Source organism: Populus trichocarpa, chromosome 11, assembly GCF_000002775.5.
Source record: "Populus trichocarpa isolate Nisqually-1 chromosome 11, P.trichocarpa_v4.1, whole genome shotgun sequence".
In the NCBI taxonomy this organism is placed as follows: Eukaryota; Viridiplantae; Streptophyta; class Magnoliopsida; order Malpighiales; family Salicaceae; genus Populus; species Populus trichocarpa.
This window is the reverse complement of record NC_037295.2, coordinates 6,799,975-6,821,565: the sequence shown is the minus strand read 5'-3', so window position 1 is coordinate 6,821,565 and position 21,591 is coordinate 6,799,975. Positions and strand designations below refer to the sequence as shown.

General features: G+C 37.5%; 2 protein-coding genes across 8 annotated transcripts in view; both read left to right on the top strand.

Moving 5' to 3' along the window:
* LOC18103136 (probable LRR receptor-like serine/threonine-protein kinase At1g29720) overlaps positions 1–3,753 on the top strand; it is a 204,636-nt gene extending 200,883 nt beyond the window's left edge. For all 6 annotated transcript variants that reach the window (XM_052445435.1, XM_052445434.1, XM_052445432.1 and 3 more), the window contains one exon: positions 3,455–3,753. In XM_052445435.1, the coding sequence (XP_052301395.1) occupies positions 3,455–3,473 (19 nt within the window). In that variant the 3' untranslated portion in view covers positions 3,474–3,753. The remainder of the gene's footprint in view (positions 1–3,454) is intronic.
* Positions 1–21,591, top strand: part of LOC127904019 (probable LRR receptor-like serine/threonine-protein kinase RFK1) — a 78,751-nt gene that overhangs the window by 27,920 nt on the left and 29,240 nt on the right. The window lies entirely within an intron of this gene.

Sequence of the window (21,591 nt, the reverse complement as noted above, 5' to 3'; positions counted from 1 at the left end):
CCCAAAATGTATGTTTTTTTTTTCATAATAAGTACTTGTGCACTTCATAATTAAAATCCGAGTGTGCCATTAAATTTATTTGTGTACTTCAATGTTTGAATGACATTGATGATTGTTAGCTTTTTAATTAGATTCTATCTCGAAAAACTAATAAGGTCAATTCATGGTCACTTTGTTGGAAAATTTATACATCAAAACGTGTTGACAGAAGGTCATTCATTGAGTTGAACTGATCTAACAGTGGCAAGCCACTTGATAAAGTGTTGACCAGTGACTAATCATAGTTTTGAAGCTTTTAGTAAAGTAAACTCATTCCCCGTTGATATGCTTCTATAAGTATGACAAAAAGGAAAATTGAAACATGTCTAATGGTATACTAGTTTCATGTGCTGCAGATTATCGTTCATTCCATATAAACTGTGGTGGAAAAGATGTAAAGAATGAGAGAATCTGGTATGAAGGTGATCAAGATAGTGAAAGTAATGCTGCTGCAAGGAGTTATTACAAATCAGAATCAAACTGGGGATTCAGCAGCACAGGAGATTTCATGGATGATAAAAACTTCAATCATGACAGATATACGCTTCCATCAAATTCTAATATTTCTCTGGTTGACTTTGGATTGTATACAACAGCACGCAGAGCTGCCATCTCTCTCACTTATTATGGATATTGTCTAGAAAATGGGGATTACTCTGTCAGACTCCACTTTGCTGAGATACAATTCACAGATGAAAAACTGTACAACAAAGTTGGAAGGCGTGTTTTTGATATTTACATTCAGGTAATTAATTATCTTTTCCTTCCGAAGAGATTGTGGATGTCTTTTTTTTTTTTTTTTCTAAGGAACCCTTTTGAGTAGGAAACTTTGTTCTAGGGAATACAAGTGCGAAAGGATTTTAACTTTACAGAGGAAGCCAAAGGATCTAACAGAAATTTCACAAGAGCATTCAACACCACTGTGACAGACCGTACCCTGGAGATCCGATTATACTGGGCTGGAAAAGGCACTACTAGCATTCCAACAAGAGGAAATTATGGTCCTCTAATTTCTGCTATATCCGTATGTTCAGGTATGTTACATGTTCTTTTTCTGCCTCTCATTTGAAACTTACAGACTTCAAGGAGTTTAAGTTATACAATAGAAGGACACCATTAAATTCATTTCTATTTCAATTTTCTGAGCTTTCTGGGTTTTTTTTCCTCCCCTAACTGATGTTAAGATATCGTATCTTGTACTAAATATTAGTTGAGCATCCCCGAGACTTGGACTGCATCTGTAGGAAAGAGCTGAGAGAATGTGAAACAAGATTAAATTTTTCTTATAAACCAATCTGCATAAGTGATTAGCCTGATTTTTGTTGTCACTATAACTGTAAGCTTCTTCCACTCACTTCATTATCCCATCTAAGAATCTTTCCGTGACCTGTGGTTTTTCAGGTAACAGAACTTATTGTGAAGGTGAGAATTGAACTGTACTATAGTGGTCCGGTGTCTTTACAGAGTTAATGTTTATTATCCATTTGATGGGATGTTTAGCCCTCTTTGCGTTTGCAATTTTATTTAATATCAGAACCTGAGGAAGCAAGTAAGAAACCTATTGTGATCGGAGTTGTCACTTCAGCAGCGTTCCTTATTCTCTTGGTAATGGGTGTCATTTATTGGAAGCTCTGCTATGGAGACAAATACACAAGAGAACGAGGTATTGCAAAATCAGTCATTTCCGCACACTGAGTCTTCTCTTAATTTTCTAAATAATGGCGAATCACACTAAAGAATGCGCGTAGTGCATGGATACATGATGTTCAAGCATTTCTATTATTTCACGATATGTCTCCTGACTGTCATCCTCCCATACCAACTTCTACGTGCAGAGCTTAAAGGGCTAGATTTGAAAACTGGTTCCTTCACCTTGAGGCAGCTAAAAGCGGCCACAGACAATTTCAATTCAGAAAACAAGATTGGAGAGGGTGGTTTTGGATCCGTATACAAGGTTTGTCATCTAATGAATTTTTCATATTATCACAATTTTATTATTGGAATCATGCATGGGTGAATCCGCCCCAAAAACACTATAGAATTTAGATGCGTGATTGACTTCCAATGCAGGGTGAATTAGCAGACGGTACTATTATTGCTGTTAAGCAGCTATCTCCAAAATCCAGGCAAGGAAACCGTGAATTTGTGAACGAAATAGGCATGATATCTTGTTTACAGCATCCCAATCTTGTAAGGCTTTATGGATGCTGTATTGAAGGAGACCAGTTGCTTCTGGTGTACGAGTACATGGAAAACAACTCCCTCTCTCGTGCACTTTTTGGTAACCATAGTAGCATTTGTTGATAAATTTCCAGTAAAAAATATTTTTTATAACGCTGCATCAACTAGCAAACATGAAATGATCTTATCAACAATCCTATTAGGAGCAGGTTCCGAAACAAGTGCTCTGATGCTGGATTGGCCAACAAGATATAAGATATGTGTCGGAATAGCCAGAGGTTTAGCATTTCTCCATGAAGGATCAGCAATCAGGATTGTTCACAGGGACATTAAAGGTACAAATGTATTACTGGACAAAGATCTAAATGCCAAGATATCAGACTTCGGACTAGCTAAGCTCAATGAAGAGGAGAACACTCATATTAGCACTCGAGTTGCTGGAACTATGTAAGTTGTTTTGAGACTAATTTAATTCCTGAAGTTTATTGTAATACTCCTCAAGTCACTGAAGGGCACTAATTCCGCATTTTTTAAAAATATATATATTTCAGAGGATATATGGCTCCAGAATATGCACTATGGGGCTATCTAACAGATAAAGCAGATGTTTATAGTTTTGGGGTTGTCGCCTTAGAAATTGTCAGTGGAAAGAGCAACTCAAGTTACAGGCCAGAGAACGAAAATGTTTGTCTTCTTGACTGGGTAAATCATCGTCAGTCTGTTTCTGTTGCTATCCTGAATTAATGACGCATGAGGCATCAGTTCTCAATGCAAAACATGGTACGTTTGGTCAAAAATCTTAGCTTCCTTCTTATTTGTCTTTGATATTGTCGTCACAGGCCCATGTATTGCAAAAAAAGGGAAATTTAATGGAGATAGTGGACCCAAAGCTGCAGTCTGAATTCAACAAGGAAGAGGCTGAGAGGATGATCAAAGCGGCTCTCTTATGCACCAATGCATCTCCATCTCTAAGGCCTGCAATGTCAGAAGTGGTGAGCATGCTTGAAGGACAGACCAGCATCCAGGAGATGGTCTCAGATCCTAGCATTTATGGTGATGATTTACACTCCAAACTTCTCAAAGGCCACTATCAGCAAGTCAGAGAACAGAGTTTAAACAGCACACAAGACCTCTTTCCTCCATCTGATAAATCGTGGATTGGAAATTCCTCTACATCCGCCCATGATCTCTACCCCATCAATCCCGAGTCCATAAGTTTAAATCTCACTGAAACCTCGTCTTTAATTGAATAAAGCCAAAGACATGCTTGGAGCTTCATTTGTAATCATATAATGATGATACTGAGGATCAAGATTTAGACAACGTTTTGTTGCTTACCATCCATCTTGGTTTGGTTATGGATTTATAATTCTATATCTGTAAACGGTCTATGAAAACTATCTCCGTGGTTGTGAGAATTCAGAGCCCCAGACACTCCTGGCCAGTGATTATTACTTCCGATTTATAGGGATGGATGTTATGAATATTTTTATTAAAATTTAAATTTAAAGAAGGAATCAGCTTGTTTTTGTATGAGATTCTTGAATTTGATATGACTACATACTATTGAATTATAAATATAGACCTGTCTATAAAGCTTGGGGGCCTGAAAGAAATACACAAGACACAAGGCATAAATTATGTCCAGCATTTAACCCGAATCATACCCAAAAATTCCAGCCCCTTTCTTGCCGAATCAGCCCTTCCTCACAAACACAGCCCTCTCCACTGTGGGATTTCTAGTGTACATGTAATGTGGATCAAGATACAATGGACTTATACAATTGCTTTTTACGGCTTTTGATTGTTGCTCTACTTTTCCTTTAAGTTACTTATGTGCGCGCGCGCGCGCGTGTGTATATATATAGCAAAAAAAAACACCGTGCATTTACTGTGGACATAAATTCATTGCACTATAGATGACATTGTAGACATAGAGTATTGACATTGTAGACGACACTGTAGCAACTGTGGGGGCGTTGTCTTTTATGTTTGTAAGTCAGAAAGGGTTGTTGGGTCGTTGCAGCAGCACCCAATAGCGTTGGGTCCTGCTGAACCCATTAGAGTTGGGTCTTGCCCCCAGCAGGACCTAAGACTTTAATTTTTTTTTTAACTTTTTCATACGGTAAAAAAAAAATAAATAGATGAGAATTTTTTTTCATTTGAGGTTGGGTTGAATTTTGTTATTGAAGCATGTTTGTTTTTGCCTTCCAAAATGCTTCTAAAAATTAAAAAAAAATTATTTTTTTCTTTACTTCAAATCAAGATTTTTTTTTTCTCTTGAATGTTTTTTCAAAATAAAAGCATTCAGAAAAATTATAATTATATTATCATATTAAAGTTGATGGAGCTCTAAATAAATTTTTTATTCACATAATATACTTTATATATTTGTATTATATAAGAGAATTTTTTAAAAATAAAATCCATTTAAAAAAAATTCATAAATACTATAATATAATATTATTTTGGGCCACCACTACTAGGGCGTTTTACCAAACATGACCCAATGATATTGGGTCTTACTGCCCAGTAGGACCCAACGCTGCTGGGTCCTTCTGTCAAGCATGATCCAATGATGTTGGGCCTTGCTGCCCAACAATGTTGGGCCCTGATGAGTGTAGCTGTTGGGTCCTTGTGCCAATATCCAAGTTTATTGGGCTTAGCTCTGCCACCAGACCCAATAATGGTGGGTCTAGGTGCCCAGAAGACCCTAGTAGCAGTTGGCCCAGCAAAATCAGGACCCATTAAATATGGGCCCTGCTTTTAGGACCTAACAGAGATGGGCCCATCTGTCAACAGGACCCAATGTTGTTGGGTATTGCTGATAGCAGGATCCAAGAGCGGTGGGCCCAGAGCTGCGAGCAAGACCTATTAAAGTTGGGCCCTAGTTCCACCAGGACCCAACAATGGTAGGCCTTGCTGGCAGCAGGACCCATTGCTGTTGGATATTGCTGTCAGCAAGACCCCAACAACGGTGGGCCTAGTGCTGCAAGAAGGACCCACTAAAGTTTGCCCATGCTACCACCTGGACCTAACAGCGGTAGGCCCTATTGCTACCAGAACCTAGTAGCGTTGGCAGGGTCTGTTTCATTTTGAAATCTGGGCCTGCAATTAGGCCGGAGAAAACCGATCGACCAACCGGGTCAACTCGGAACTCGGGCAACATGGCCTGCAATTTGAAACCCTTTAGTGTATATGCTCTATGTTCACAAGAAAAAAATTATGTTTTTTCAATGTGGAATAAAAAATCTTTTGAGGTAATCTTTTAAACTTAATTGTTTACAACATGTATAGCCTATATCCACATGGATTATTTCTTAATTTTTTCACATAAAATATTGAAACCTTAAATATTTTTTTTACAATTTTCCTGGTTTAACCCGAGTCAACCCGTGTAACCTAGGACCCGATCTCTTGGCCGGGTCAACCTCCAAGTCGGGTTTGATAACTATGGTTGTCATGAAAATATATTTTTTGAACTATCAAAATATGTTGAAAAAATCTACATCAATAAGTTTTTGTAAAAAATAAAAATATTTGACACATGGCGGAGCGCGGGTCATATAGCTAGATAAATATTGTTTCTTTCTTTCTTTTCTGATCGGAATCTCTCTCGTTTTCAGTACATCAATCAGTGTTCGCAAAAAAGAAAAAAGAAAAAAGAAGAGCAGAAAATTCTACTTGCAATTAGTGAACAATTGATGATGAAGTTCTTAGTGCACTTTACAGCATTGAAAGTTAAAAAAAAAAAACCTTCGTGTTCTTAGTGCCCTTTATAACCAGAGGTCAGAACAATTGATGATGGAGTTCTTAGCGTGCATTTTGCAGCGGTATGGAATGAACTTCAAGCAATGTGGGTCTCTTCTATTAATGCCTGAAACAATGTACAAAGGATAAATCCTTTTTCTTTCTCTCTTTTCTGATTGGAATCTCTCTCGTTTTCAATATGTTCTTAGCAAGTTTCAAGTCAATAAATTGACAAGTCGGGTTTAAATATCTGAGAGTTTTTCCATGAAAATGCTTTTTAGCAGCCGACGCTAGTGATGTGAATCATTCAACATAGCTTGTAGTCAATAAATATGTGGCTCAAATGCCTCTCTATGTGCCTGCCTCCTTATCTTTAAATTTCAACATCTTACAACCTGCAACTAGGACAAACCAGATAAAATACGAGGTGAAGATTCATACGACTATTATTACTTTGATTTACATAAAAAAAAACCAAATATTTTAAAATATATATCATGTTCACTTGTTAACCAAGTAAATCTAATAGTATTTTACTTGAAAATATTTAAAGCTAAAAACTATCCCTCTAAGATAATGATCCACCAAATCAATATATTTCTACAAATCTTAGAATTGTTTTTAAATTTGTCAAACAATTTATATTCATGCAGAGGATTTTTGGAATTTTATTTATAATATAGGCACATTTTAGGCTAGATTAAAAATGTAGTCTAATTATTTTTGAAGTAAAAACTTTGTTGAAATTTAATCTCCAATATAAACTTTTTAAAATCATAAAAAAATAGGAATACCTAGATAATTAGAAACATAAAAAATTGAATTAGAAATATCAAAAGATTTTTTTCAGAGTTCAAAGAAATATAAAAATGAAAAAGAGGATTTATTATTCTAATTTCATCGATATTGAATTTGAATATTATAAAAGAATTAAAACAAAAACAACAAGAAAAGGGTGGTTTTATTCGACTTCCATTTTTGTTATTCTATTTATTGGAGAAAATAAAATAGCCTATTATATTGTGTTTTTTATTTTTTTAAAATCTTAAAAGTTATTAATTTTCAAACTAGGAACTTGGGCCACATGAACGTTTCCCCTTCACTTCCTAGTAATCTTTGTTTGAATTTGGATAACTAGGTTAAAATTATTTGGGTCCTCGTTGGGCTTAGTCATATCTAATTTTTGTGACCCTTTCTAACTATACAATATATAGGTGTTTTTTTATTGTTAGAGAAGCTCAAATTATTTATTTATTTTTTTAAAAAATATATGTTTTCTTTTTATTTATTTATTATTAATTTTTTTTTAAAAAAATTTTGTTTTCTTTTTGTGTTTTGAGGTGAATTGTTTATTTGTACGCGTCTTTTAAACCTTTTAATATGTAAGGACAATAATTTACGCAATATCTAGCTGTAATTGTTAAGCTAGATTGAATGAGATCCAACCCAATTTAGTTCACGCAAGATGCACCTTGATTCAATAGTTTATTATTAGATTATTGTCTCTCATTACACTGTGAATCGAATAAAATAAATTTTGAATGTAAAGAAATACCCATATATTACTAACATGTTTTTTAAGGAAACAAAATTAACCATGTGGGGATTGACTCGATGTCATCTGGTCTGATAAAAACATAGTTTAACTAAAAAAACATATAAGAAAAAAATAAAACTCAATTCTTAATCAGTCCAATGTTGAATGATGAAATTGAAAATAAATTTTAATAAAAAAAGAACAAAGAAACAACTTGAATCAACTTGATTTAATGTGTCAAACTTGGGTCATGAGACTAGGATAATCTTAGAGAAAATAAATCAAGAAAAATTATAAAGATTAATTTTCAATATTGAAGGATATAATTGAAAAAAAAATTCAATTAAAAAAGAAAAGTAAAATCCAAGACATGCCATAAAACCATTATAACCCTATTAAAAGCAAATAAAAAATAATTATGAATCTCAATTTCTAATAAATTCAATACTGAATGATAAAATTAAAAAAGAAAAAAATAACTTGTGTCAACTTGAGTTAACCTTTCAAACTTGTATCATGAGGTTAGGATAACTTCATAAAAAATAAAACAAGTTATGAAATTCAATTTCAATTAACCCAATGTTGAAGGACAAACTTAAAAAATATTCAATTAAAAAAAGATAAAAAAATTGATTTAATCAAATTAATTTTCAAAACCCATGACCCGAGTCATGAGAATAGAATAACACCATAAAATTTTTTTAAAAATATAAAGTTCAATCTCAAGTAAATTTAATGTTGAAGGATAAAATTAAAATTATTATATATATATATAAACAAATCATCATTCCAATTAATAATGATCTGTAAGGAGGGGATAGTGAAGTACCCTTGTTTTTTTTAGCGATAACTACGATGATAGATTGATATATGAATATAGGAGCCTTGAATCAAATCAGGTTTCTGGTGTTGTCCCACCTGAGCTTGGCAAGCTTGTCAACTTATTTTATTGGTTTATCTTATTTTCTATGTAAGAGTGAGCTTAAAACTTCCCTCTTAACACAACTAACTAACCTCTTATGCAGCTCGCTTACTGCAAATCGCTTGTCAGGAAATATTCCTGGACATTTGGGAAGTTTTACTGCCCTCACCTACTTGTATGGCTTGAATCTGTTATAGTGCTCTACCTCTCGTTTGAGTTATTCTGAAGAAACATAGTTTTCTTAGTTATCAAAACTGATCTTATAATCTCTTTATACATAAAAAATATAAACGTAAACCTATCAGTTACAACAATCTAATAATAGCATAACAGCTACAAGCAATTATATGCTGACATTCATTGGTTTTAAACCATCCGTTACTCGTCATAATTAGGATAACTGCCTAACATTCCCCCACAAACTGGACACTGGATAGGTAACGAGTTTCCGGTGACGAGTTTGGAAACAAGACATTCAAAACGGTCAACAGGTAACCCTTTTGTGAAGACATCTGCATGCTGAATTTGAGAATGAACGAATTGAACTTTGTGATTGCCAGAGGCGACCTATTCATGGACAAAATGATAATCAATAGTAATGTGTTTTGTATGAGCATGGAAGAAAGGATTAACGGCTAAGTATGTGGCAGACAGGTTGTCACAGTTAAGCAAAACCAGACGGGTAAGCGGACAACGAAGTTCAGTTAAGAGACCTTGAATCCACAGAGTATCTGCACAGGCATAGGCAAGAGCGTGATATTCTGCTTTGGCACTGGAACGGAAAACAGTGGGCTGCTTCTTGGCACTCCATGAAATGAGGTTGGGTCCCAAGAATACACAATACCCCGTGGTGGACTTGCGAGTGTTAGGACATTGAACATAAGTAGAAAAATATAATAGTAGCATTTGTAGTAATTCTTTTTTAACTTTCTGGAATATACAGATGGAGTTGTGCTGTCAGTAATATTTTAAAAATATTTTCTTAAAAAAATATATTGAATAGAAGTAAAAAAATAATTAAAATAAAATAAATTAGTATAAAAATCAAACATGTATTACAAATTTAAACATTTGTATGTTCAAATATAATAAATCTAAAATAGAGGCGGCGCTGGAGGAGGAGGCAGGTTCACTACCAGATTTTACAGTTTTATCGACGGACTGAATCCATCGGTGTGAGATTCAGACTTTGTCGGTAAATTTTTTACCGACTAAATCACCGACGGAAAGTGTTCGCCAGCATGTCTTTCGTCGGTAATCCCACATTCCATCGCCAAGTCTGTCTGAAAAAAAAATTACCGATGGTTTTACAGATGGAAAATGCGCCCCAAAAAAAAATTCCCGCTAGAAATATACCGACAGATATATTCCGTCGGTGATAGTGGCATAACCAGTAAATATTTTTCAACTCTTGGTACAATACCGACAGACTCTATCTGTCTGTGAAGACGTCGGTGATTGTGGCAATTCCAGTGAATATTTTTAAACTCTCGGTAAAATGCCGACGGACGTTATCCATCGGTGAATGCGTCGGTGATTGTGGCATTTTGAGTAAACATTTTTCAACCCTCAGTAAAATCCTGACAGAGACATTCCGTCTGTAAATCCGTCAATGGGGTTTTTTAATTTTTTTTAAAAAAACTTTTTTAGAATAAATAATTTAGAATTATATAAATTAATAGTAAAAAACCAATTACGCAAATAAAATTTTATTAAACATCAAAAATAAAAAAATAAAGTTAAATAATATTCATTACAAATTTAATGTGTTTCCAAAAAGATATTAAACTATAACAATGGCAGAGCTGGAGGAGCAGGAGGAGACTGGTTGTTCCTGAGACCATATAGCCAAAAAGGAGGCGCACATGTATCACGACTCTGTGATGTAATGTTCATGACCATTTGGCGGAGTTGTTCATAATTCACCGAGAGTTGCTCGTATTTTTCGGTGAGATGAGCCGTGTGTTGTTTCAAGGCCACGATCTCCTCAGATTGAGTGCTTGATACTGATTGGGAGCTCTCAACGGTTGAGACACTACGGGTCGCCCGCAAGTTATTGGTCGTAGTGTTGGAGAGCCCGTACACCTGATTTTTATCAGGTCCACTGGATTATCCTACCTCCATCCACAAATCCGGATCGTAATCCGGATGGGTCGAAGGATCGTCCTCATATCTCTCTCTCAACCGGCTATTATAGGTCTCCTGAAAATGAAAAAAGAAATCATCATATTCAATTCAATAAAAATAATAACTTATGAAATAAAATGGTTGAACGAACATACCACAAAGTGTTGAGCGCGGTTGTCTACGAATTGTTGCACTCTTTTTTGGTGGTCTTCACTCCGCATGTGCGTCTTTACAAACAGCTCCATTGGGCTCGGCTCACGTTCAAGAGATGTAGCCTGTAAGAAAAAAAATTTAATTAAGTAACAACAAATTAATTAACGATATATTTCATTTAAATTAATCTTACCATTCGTTTCGCATGTGCAGCAAATAGAATGGAGCCGCCGGTGTGCATTGTCACCGAAACATGAATTTGATAGCACCAGACTATGAGGGTCGTGTGAACCGCTCAGACGTCACGTGCTCAATATATTGCTGCCATATATCTCCTGGGATGTATAGCGGTTTGAAATCCCTCCAAACCACCACGTCTTTTCGGCCTTGGAGACAGTTATCTCTCGTGTTTTTTTTGGCTTTTTTTATGCTTCATACCAAAAATCACGCAACCTACTTCCATAGTGACAAATTAGATTTTAAAACATAATTTTTTTAAAAAAAACATTATCGTATTGTTTTCGATGTTACCTAGTTGTCGTGTGATTTTCCCACACCCTACTCACAATATTGTCAAGGGCGCTGTCCCACTCGAATTTGTGTTGTGTATAAATAATTTATTTAAAATTATAATAACAATTTTTTAAAAATAAGTTGGAAATTAGAAATTAACACTAACCTCAAATTTGTCAAACCATGCATCGATATAAGGTCTCCATTCAGGATGTTTGGAAACTTGACTCCATTGAAATAATAGAATCTCCATTGACGATTTAAACGCCGATGATATTACTCGGGTGGCCTCAATGTTTGTGAACCTGAAAATAAATTAAATTAATGAAATATTGATTTGTTGTTCATAAATTATGTTATAATTAAAAAAAAAACTAAACCGAAACAAACCTACATTGAAAGGTCGTCTTTCCAATGTGTCTCGTACTTGCGGGTGAATTGATTCCGCTGTGAAGGTACACCGCCTCTACGCTGTGAAACCGCGCTAGAAAAGGCAGCATCGCGAGTCACCGTAGGTGCCTCTTCTTGATTGGCACTTAAGGATATGTCATCCTCACTACTAGAAGAACTAGCTGCAATCATATGTGAGCGACAAGCTGTTGATTTCGTTCTACACATTTACATAATTTTATACGAATAATTATATAATTAAATTCGATTATTAAAAAAATAATTTGGCAGCACTTCCCCTATACTAGAGACTACCCAAAGTTTTCAAACCTGCAAATATTGACAATAGCCACAACCAATTGACCCCATTCAAAAATTTTATATATAACCTAACATTTATGCAAATAACAATTAAAATTAATGGAAATAATTAAACACATATTCTAACACCCTGTAATTTAGTACATTCATTAAAGAACTTTGAGCCTTAACTTTTAAAAAAAATGGGTATTTTTTTTTTCATCCACCGAACTTATCCGAGACTTGCTGAAATTTCCACTGAAATTTCGGCAGAGTTTCTTATACCTGGAGATCCCAAGTTATCGACAATCATCCTGTATAGTTATACTCATTTCTCAATCATATCATAATCATGTAGAACCTTAACAACACATCATTCATGGTACATGCCTCACATTTCGCATGCTCATTTCTTTCCCATTAACACACATAATTCATAACTGTTGCTACCCAATTTTTGACCCATCTTTTGATAATTTTTTAGAAAAAAAACCAAAAATAGCAAAAAAACAATGAAAACCCAAAAAATGCATTTTTTGATATATTTGCATCGTTTTTAGCATTTTCAACGTCATCTCAAAAGAATTTAAATTTTCAAAGGTATTTGAAACGCGTTCAACTTTTAACGCGTAATTTTTATGATCATTGATTTTCCTTGTTGAGTTGACGTTGATATTGCTCGCTTTCAAAAATACAAAAAAAATAAGAAAAATCAAAATTTACAAAAAAAAGAGGAAAAGAGAAGGAAAGGAAATGTTGAGGGACTAGTTTGAAAACCTAGCAAAACTTTTCCTATAAATACCATGCTACACTGAATTTTTAAAGGGGGGGGCCAATTTTGATATTTGAGGAGAGAGACAACACAAAAACAAAACCCTAAATCTATCTCTTCTCCAAGCTGCCGTCTGGCCAGCCCCCACCCCCCTTTGGTTTTTTATCTTCTCCTCACAGCTCCTTCCCCTTCAGCAGCTCACACCCCTCACCAACTACAAATCAGAACCGGCCAGCCTCCCCCTTCCTTGGGAAACCAAACCGCCACCTCTCTCAGCCCCCACAGACCATCTGCTCCTCCCTTGCTCTCTGCCAAGGCAAGCCAGACCAGCCTCCCCTCACAAATCAGCCTCCACCGTAGCCCCATCTTCCTCTCCCCTTCTCCCAGCCGGTTCCACTCTCTCCATCGTCCGCTGACAGCCTCTCCAGCCGCCGCCTTGGGAAAGCCAATTGGAGAGAAACCCCCACAGACCTAGCAGCGCCGTCCACACTCCCTCGGCCGGCTACCAACAGCAACGGAGAAGCAGCTCCACAGAACCGGCCTCCAACAGCAGCCAGCACACGGCTGTGCCCACAGACCCGCAGCAGCTCCCTGCGCCCAGGAAACACTTCCTTCTCCTCCAGGCCGAGACCCTCAAGCACTGGCAGATCCGTCCACCGCCACGACCGCCGCCACCGAGACACAGTCGCCTGATCTGCCACCTGAGGAAGAGAGAAGACAGAAAAAAATCAGACCGGGAGAAAGAGAGAAAACAGAAGGAGAGGAGATCTAAAAAGGGGGAGGAAGAACCGAAACTTTGCTTGCGTTTTTCTTGGCTTTGCAGGTGGCGTTACTTCCCACCGCCGGTGCAGAAGGGGAGAGGAGGAGAAAACGACTCAGATCCGTCCATCTCTCAGGTTGTGCCCGCGGCGGCGCGTGAACCCACGCGCCGCCACTGTTCCGACTTGCAGAAGGGCTTCCCTGTAATTTCTGGAGTTTTAGGGACTATTTTGTAATTTTTAAATTATGCAATGTAATTTTTGTTTAGTGTTGAATTTTTTGATTTTTTAATTTGTAGTGATGATGTAACAAAAGAAAAGGAAAAGAACAAAAAAAAAGTATAGTGAAAAGGAAATGTGTGATTTGTATTTTGTTTATGAATGTTTTTTTTGTATGATAAAATTGCAAGAATAAAGAAGAATTTAATATTTTGATTTGCTCACGGATAAAGAATTATGAACTTACACGTAAGTTGTATTTCTAAAATTCGATGAAAGAACAGAATTTTTTAAAACTTCTTTAACACATCAAGTCCACGAAGCAGCTTACCTCAGGTAGGGTGTGTTAGGGGTGCTAATCCTTCCCTAACCACAACCAGTCCCTTACCCGTGAATCTCTGACAAGACCAGTATATCAGGTTTCCTAGTAGCCCTCAATAAATTACTAGGTGGCGACTCCAACGAACCAATTCGAGCAAAACGAACAACGAAAAGATCGCCAGCCGATGCCGCGCGGATTTTTTGACGTGCGACAGAATGGTGACTCCACTAGGGAAGGTATTGTTTCTGACAATATTGGACTAAGCTTTGTGTATTTGATGTGTTTAAGTTTTTTGCATTTTTGTCTTGTTTTATTTTTGTTTTATCCATGTATTTTTAGAATTGTTTCATGCATCACATATTTTAATTTTTTAAAGCACATACAAGCTTCAGGTTAGGAGGGGGACTAGCAGCTTACCTTATGACTTTTAGTCAAGGTTTAAGTTTGTGTAAACCCCAACTCTTCGTTGAGTGCTTAGACTAGTAACAGTTGGTACATGTGCCATCTCATTACCTACTGGGCCCCTATATTGCCTTCAAGAGGGTGATCACTGGGACAACAAGAGACCCTTTTTAGAGACCAAGTAGTAAACCTACCTTTTGTCTCACTTAAAAAGATTAGAACCTGCCTTTAGGATGTATGCTCCGTATACATTGTTTTGCATCTGAGCAAGCCCTTCTTGAAGCATCTTGAATTCAAGACTTGTGGGTGACAAAATGACCGTCGCTCAGAAAATTTTCATTGTAGAGTTTGTACAAGAATCAAGATTCTTGTTTCATCATACAAGAGTTGCGATCATATGTCACACCCCTCGAAGGGCGAGTTCCTCATATAGATTACATGTTCATACATTTATCATGCATGTACCGGGAGGAAAAATAGGTTCCCCCATCTGAGGTTTACTACACTTGATGGAAAAGGATGGATAATAAAGAAAAGGGTCAGAGAGAGGCACAGTGTCAAAATGAAGTTGAGAGCATCAAAGGTGAAGTAGCTAGACTCAGATCTCCCTGAACAAGTGTTGAGCATCAAATGGAAAGAGAATGTCTACATAGTCTTCTGTGGGAACACTACTTGTCCACGTCCCATTGAAGCTGCATCTCTCTTTTTCAGTCATGAACAACGACAGCAACGCCTCCAGTCATCAGCTAATGACAACCTTGGGTCTTGGTCAGTTGCACTGTTAATTGTTCATCGCCTCCACTTCTTCTAATGGAACCAAATAACTACTAGCCTCATGTACATGGTGCTTTAGTCTTCTTTGAAGTTACCCCAATTGTGAGCTCAATTCCAGTTCAGCAGCATATGATGTTGGTCTGAATATCATTAGACACTGAACTTCTACGTGGCAAAGCTCTCTCTGTAGAGATTTGTTTGTGGATCTGCCAATGGGAAATGCAAGAGGGGATGTAGTAATTTCATATGCTTTGAAACTTTCTCCCACCAGTGGCACCAGAAAAACATTGTAGTAGGCAGAAGAGTCAGATCTGGTCTAAAAATATGAGCAGTCGTCGAACTTCAACGTGGCAGAGTTCTCTCTACAAAAATCCATTTATGGCTCTGCAAGTTGGGAATGCAAGAGGGGATTTATTAGTTGCATATGCTATAAAAATCTCTCTCATCAGTTTCAGCACAAAGACACTGTGGTAGGTTGAAGAGCTAGACCTGGTCTGAAAAATATGAGCATACATCAAACTTCAACGTAGCAGAGCTCTATCGGCAGAAATCTGTTTGTGGATCTGCAAGTGGGAAATCCAAGAAGGAGTGCAGTAGTTTCAGATCATCTACAATTTTCTCCTACCAATGTCAGCATGAAAACGCAGAAGTAGAGAGAAGAGACATGACTATACTGAAAAAACAGGAAGAAGACTAAAACTTCAACAGAGCAGAACTTCCTTTACATGTGTCTGTTTGTTGCACCGTCAGTGAGGAATCCAAGAGGAAATAGAGGAATTCCAGATTCATCAGTTTCTCCTCCAATAAAAACAATGCGTCATTTCACACATTGACAGTGATAGCGCTGCATGATTCTATGCACTGCCAAGATTACCTAGCTGTTGGAAGGTTTCCAACAATCCACAAACGACCACCACAATATGGGAAGATTGACATGATGTTGTGAAGATTGTCGAAGGAATTGAACGAGCCATGAAGAAGTGAAAGATTGAAGGTTCTGCCATGAATTCTAGAACAATGATGAGAGATGAATCAAAAGAAGACTCTGACGGTGAGAAACCTTAATTATGTGGTCTAGCCAAGTCTCGTTGTATCATTGACTACTCCAATGTCTTTGCCAAGATTGACATCCCTCTGCCACTTAAGTTTGTCGACCAGCATTGGCCAGATTCTAGAATTTTGCCTGACTCCGACAAAACTCATGCAACCACCGTTTTCTAGGTGGTTCAATCCAGACAAGAGATGTGTTGTCATGGTGGGGTCCTCGGCCATTTCGATTGAACAGATGCAAGAGATTCAAGAATCGAGCTTAGTTTGTGAAAGATGATGTCATCGATCATTTTTTTCACCAGAATATCCTCAGAATGACAAGTGATCGCAATTGCTTGGCAAGAAAAAAAATTGCCAGAGGAGCTGATCTAAGAAGGGGTTAAACTGTCAATCATTTTGTTATGGATTTTTGCCCTTCTACATTTTGTTTTGGGGTCACATCTTATCCTTCAACGAAACATGTCTTGTTTTGGTTGTTTTGAAATCAACAGATGTTTAACATTTTATTCTGACAAAATATTTTGATCAAACTCTAACATGCGATAAAGGTTAATCAGTCCTAAAGATTAAAAGTGTTTTGATTACAGAAATGACTCGATGCTTGAAAATGACATGAGGTGACCAAACAATTTTGAACTCATACCTCTTGAAATTGAACCACATCATGTAGCTAAATTTTAACAGTATGCATAATGACATGTAGTGGATTCAGTAGTTATGGACTCGTGAATCATGACTCTTACAAGTCCAAATCATTACACTAGATGAGGTCAAAATTTATCGGTTTTAACCGACCTTGCTTGAAATGAGAAAAGGCCATCTTTGTTATCCTTTCACATTTCTTGAAATATTATCCCTTGCAGTCCCATTTTGAGCCTGGTAAAATATTTTCTTTCAAAAAGAAACCCTGACTAGGATCACACCCTACACTGGGGGCAAATGAGAGATATTTTGAAGACACTGATTGGACTAATGGATAAAAGAAAGGCTTAGGACAAAAGTCCAATGATTGAGAAAGGGCTAGAAGAAGAAAAGCCATAGATTGAGGGCCATCCAAGAAAACTTTGAGGAAGGCTATGTAAAAGCAAAAAAAAGTGGAATGGAAGGAGAATGCCTATCAATTCTAAGATGGGCAAAAGAGGTTTCAATTGAAGAAAGACACAACAAATGCCAAAAGTTAAAAAAAAATCAAGTTTCATATCTTTTGGTGTGTCTAGGATAAAGCCTCTGATGTCTTCAAAAAGATTAGATTGGTTATTCATCAAAGAAATTTGGATTAGCAATATGACCTATGTTAAGAGAATTCTGATCTCTGAAATTAACAAGGTTATATGTCACTTTCTCTACAATGACAACAAGAGAAAGAGAGTTGATGAATAATTGATGTTGATTTTAGGTCTTTGAAACCCTCAAACACCTTTTGAGCTTTTGAAATTCCTTTCTTTCATAGCCATGAACCATAGCCTGCATTACATGCTTTTAAAAGCCCTTTTTAATCAAGTAAGCAATCTGAACCGATAAATGGTGATCTCAAAACTTGAAGAGTTGTTCCATAAGGGTCGTGACTTCATGGATTAAGCTACTGGTTATTATGCATGCTGATAAAATTGGTGCTAAAAAAAGAAAACAATCTTTCTTGATGAATCCTCAAGTTTTGACTTGAGCCTTTTGTTTCTTGAAATTCACAGAAGGTCACCTCATCATAGACCCTCAAAAGATATACCCAAAATCAGAGTTTAAAATGGATACAAAGAACAATGAAAACAAGTCATTTTAATCTTACAACGGGTCAATTTCTGTTTTCAAAATACAAGACAATCAAAGGATTGCATATTTTGAATAGCGTGTGTTGGGTCTTTGACCAAAGAAGCTTGAATTAAAAAAAAAATACTTTCAAAAAAAGACATCTCTGATTTCATTTCAACAAACTAGACTTTGAATAGACATGATCTTTGAAGTGTGAGATTTGATTCCAGAACAAGGAAGATTTGTCAAACAAGAAGAACATCGATTGAATTTGCAAAATCCATGATAAAAATGACTTCAACTCTTTTCGACACTCCTTGAAAAGTTGACCACCTAGGGGCAATACAGTGGACCCTGAGAAGGAAAACAAACAATATTCAGATCAGCTGGGGGCAAAGAAAGAATCGAACGATCAGTTGGCGAAGTCGATTAAAGTCATTCCTAGCAATCACAAAAGCCATTTGGTTATAGACAGAAGAATGAGCATGTTCAGATCAACTGGGGGGAATGTGGTTCAAAGACAGTCCATGATTTAGTAAACTTCAGCAGCAATTGATGAGCAACGCTGCACTTGAAGGATATTTTCATATCTTCATCTTGGTTTATCAGCTTCAACATGGCTATGGCTTTTGAACGATGTTATCGTGTTTGTATTTGAATGAATGTTGGAAGGATGCACCCACCAAGACTGACTGTGGGACCATCTGTTTTGAAGCTCAAATGCGCCCTTCACCGCATGAATATGGGTGATAAATTTAACATCATTGATAATTCCAATGCATTTCTTTTCATGATCTGATTAGATGGGTGAGAAGAACTTTTTGAGGAAAACACTGAGCTTACAACGATGAGCCTTTTACGACAAGCTACGGGATGCATGCCTAGATGACTTGATAGTTTCCCCTAGATGAATTGATAGTCTCCATGAAAGTGGATGACCGAACATACTTGAAGGGTATGTTTCAATTGGAGGCAAGTCCATAACTGATTAACCATCTTGATAGGTGTTGACATGATGCACACAACCAATCAGAGGATAAATCTCAGAAGAATCCAGGAGAGGAAATCCTTCATGATGAATCAAGCAACACCACACTTGGGGGCAGAGTCAAGCTTGATAAACAGCGAGAGCAGTAATCGTCGTGGACAGCCTAGGATGGGCACTGCACTTACATCTGAGTGATGGCTATCACATGAATGAGCCAATGCATCAGAAGAATAAAGAAAGCTTTGAATAACAAACAAAGGCACCCTGTGATGATGGAACATTGAAGAGGGGGGACCTATAATTCAAATCAGGTAAGGATGCATGCATGTCATCTAACATCGAAGCATTGCATATATTGTTGATTTGTTGCAGAAAAAATCCTCAATGTAGTCCAGCAAGATTGGGGACAAAGAAAGAATTATTGATTTGAAGAACAACAAAGAATCATGGTTTTGACCCTGGAATGGGAGGAAGATGAGATAAACCCTAACATTAGGGAAATCTCAAAGAAATAAGAAGATCAACGAATAAGAGTCTTCAATTCAAACCCTATCATCTTGAAGAAAGAATATATTTTTTGGTTAAAGGAGATTGCCAAAAGGAATCTCGGGTTAACCACAACATGAAGATTTTAGCTTAGGTTGAAGGGAGTCGCCAGGTGGGATTCCAGGTTGACCTAGCTACACACAGATTTTGGTTCCGGTTGAAGGGGATCGGCGAAGGGATCTCAGTTCAGCGCAACCACAAAGATTTTGGCTCTGGTTGAAGGGGATCGGCGAAGGGATCTCAGTTTAGCCTAGCCACGAAGAGACTTTGGTTATGGTTAAAGGGGATCGGCGAAGGGATCTCAGTTTAACCTAACTGCAAAGGATTTTGGTTCTAGTTGAAGGGGATCGGCGAAGGGATCTCAGTTCAGCTTAACCACACAGATTTTGGTTCTGGTTAGAGGGGATTGGCGAAAGGAATCTCAGTCTATCCTAACCGCACACAGGAGTTTTGGTTCTGGTTGAAGGGGATCGGCGAAGGGGTCTCAGTTCAGCCTAACCACACAGATTTTGGTTCTGGTTAGAGGGGATTGGCGAAAGGAATCTTAGTCTATCCTAACCATACAGGAGTTTCGGTTCTGGTTAGAGGGGATTGACGAAAGGAATCTCAGTCTATCCTAACCGCACACAGGAGTTTTGGTTCTGGTTGAAGGGGATCGGCGAAGGGGTCTCAGTTCAGCCTAACCACACAGATTTCGGTTCTGGTTAGAAGGGATTGGCGAAAGGAATCTCAGTCTATCCTAACCATACAGGAGTTTCGGTTCTGGTTAGAGGGGATTGGCGAAAGGAATCTTAGTCTATCCTAACCGCACACAGGAGTTTTGGTTCTGGTTGAAGGGGATCGGCGAAGGGGTCTCAGTTCAGCCTAACCACACAGATTTTGGTTCTGGTTAGAGGGGATTGGCGAAAGGAATCTCAGTCTATCCTAACCATACAGGAGTTTCGGTTCTGGTTAGAGGGGATTGGCGAAAGGAATCTCAGTCTATCCTAACCGCACACAGGAGTTTTGGTTCTTGGTTGAAGGGGATCGGCGAAGGGGTCTCAGTTCAGCCCAACCACACAGATTTTGGTTCTGGTTAGAGGGGATTGGCGAAAGGAATCTCAGTCTATCCTAACCATAAAGGAGTTTCGGTTCTGGTTAGAGGGGATTGGCGAAAGGAATCTCAGTCTATCCTAACCGCACACAGGAGTTTTGGTTCTGGTTGAAGGGGATCGGCGAAGGGGTCTCAGTTCAGCCCAACCACACAGATTATGGTTCTGGTTAAAGGGGATCGTCGAAGGGATCTCAGTTTATCCTAACCACATAGATTTTGGTTCTCGTTAAAGGGGATCGACGAAGGGATCTCAGTTTAGCCTAACCACACAGAATTTAACTTTGGTTAAAGGGAATCGCTAAAGGGGATTTCAGGTTGACCGAGCTACACACTGATTTTGTTCTTGTTAGATCGCCAGATGGGATCTTAGGTAAACCCAATCAAAAGGGCAGGTCGCCCGTGAAAATAGACCCACGTGTGAGTGTGGGCAGGTTGCCCCTAAAAATAAACCAAAGTGAGTATGTGTGGGCAGGTCGCCCGTAAAAATAGACCAGTGTGAGTGTGTGGGCGGTCGCCCCTGAAAATAGACCACTTTGAGTATGTGTGGGCCGGTCGCCCCTGAAAATAGACCACTTTGAATATGTGTGGGCAGGTCGCCCTTGAAAATAGACCACTTTTCTTAAAAAGGGGCAGGTTGCCCAAGATAATGAGATCATTTTCCTTTTCTTTTCTTTACAAAGCTTACTATGCAAAACATTGAGGAGTTTTGCTTCGTAAGCATTGTAAAGAGGAGGCATCTGTTGCTACCCAATTTTTGACCCATCTTTTGATAATTTTTTAGAAAAAAAACCAAAAATAGCAAAAAAACAATGAAAACCCAAAAAATGTATTTTTTGATATATTTGCATCGTTTTTAGCATTTTCAACGTCATCTCAAAAGAATTTAAATTTTCAAAGGTATTTGAAACGCGTTCAACTTTTAACGCGTAATTTTTATGATAATTGATTTTCCTTGTTGAGTTGACGTTGATATTGCTCGCTTTCAAAAATACAAAAAAAATAAGAAAAA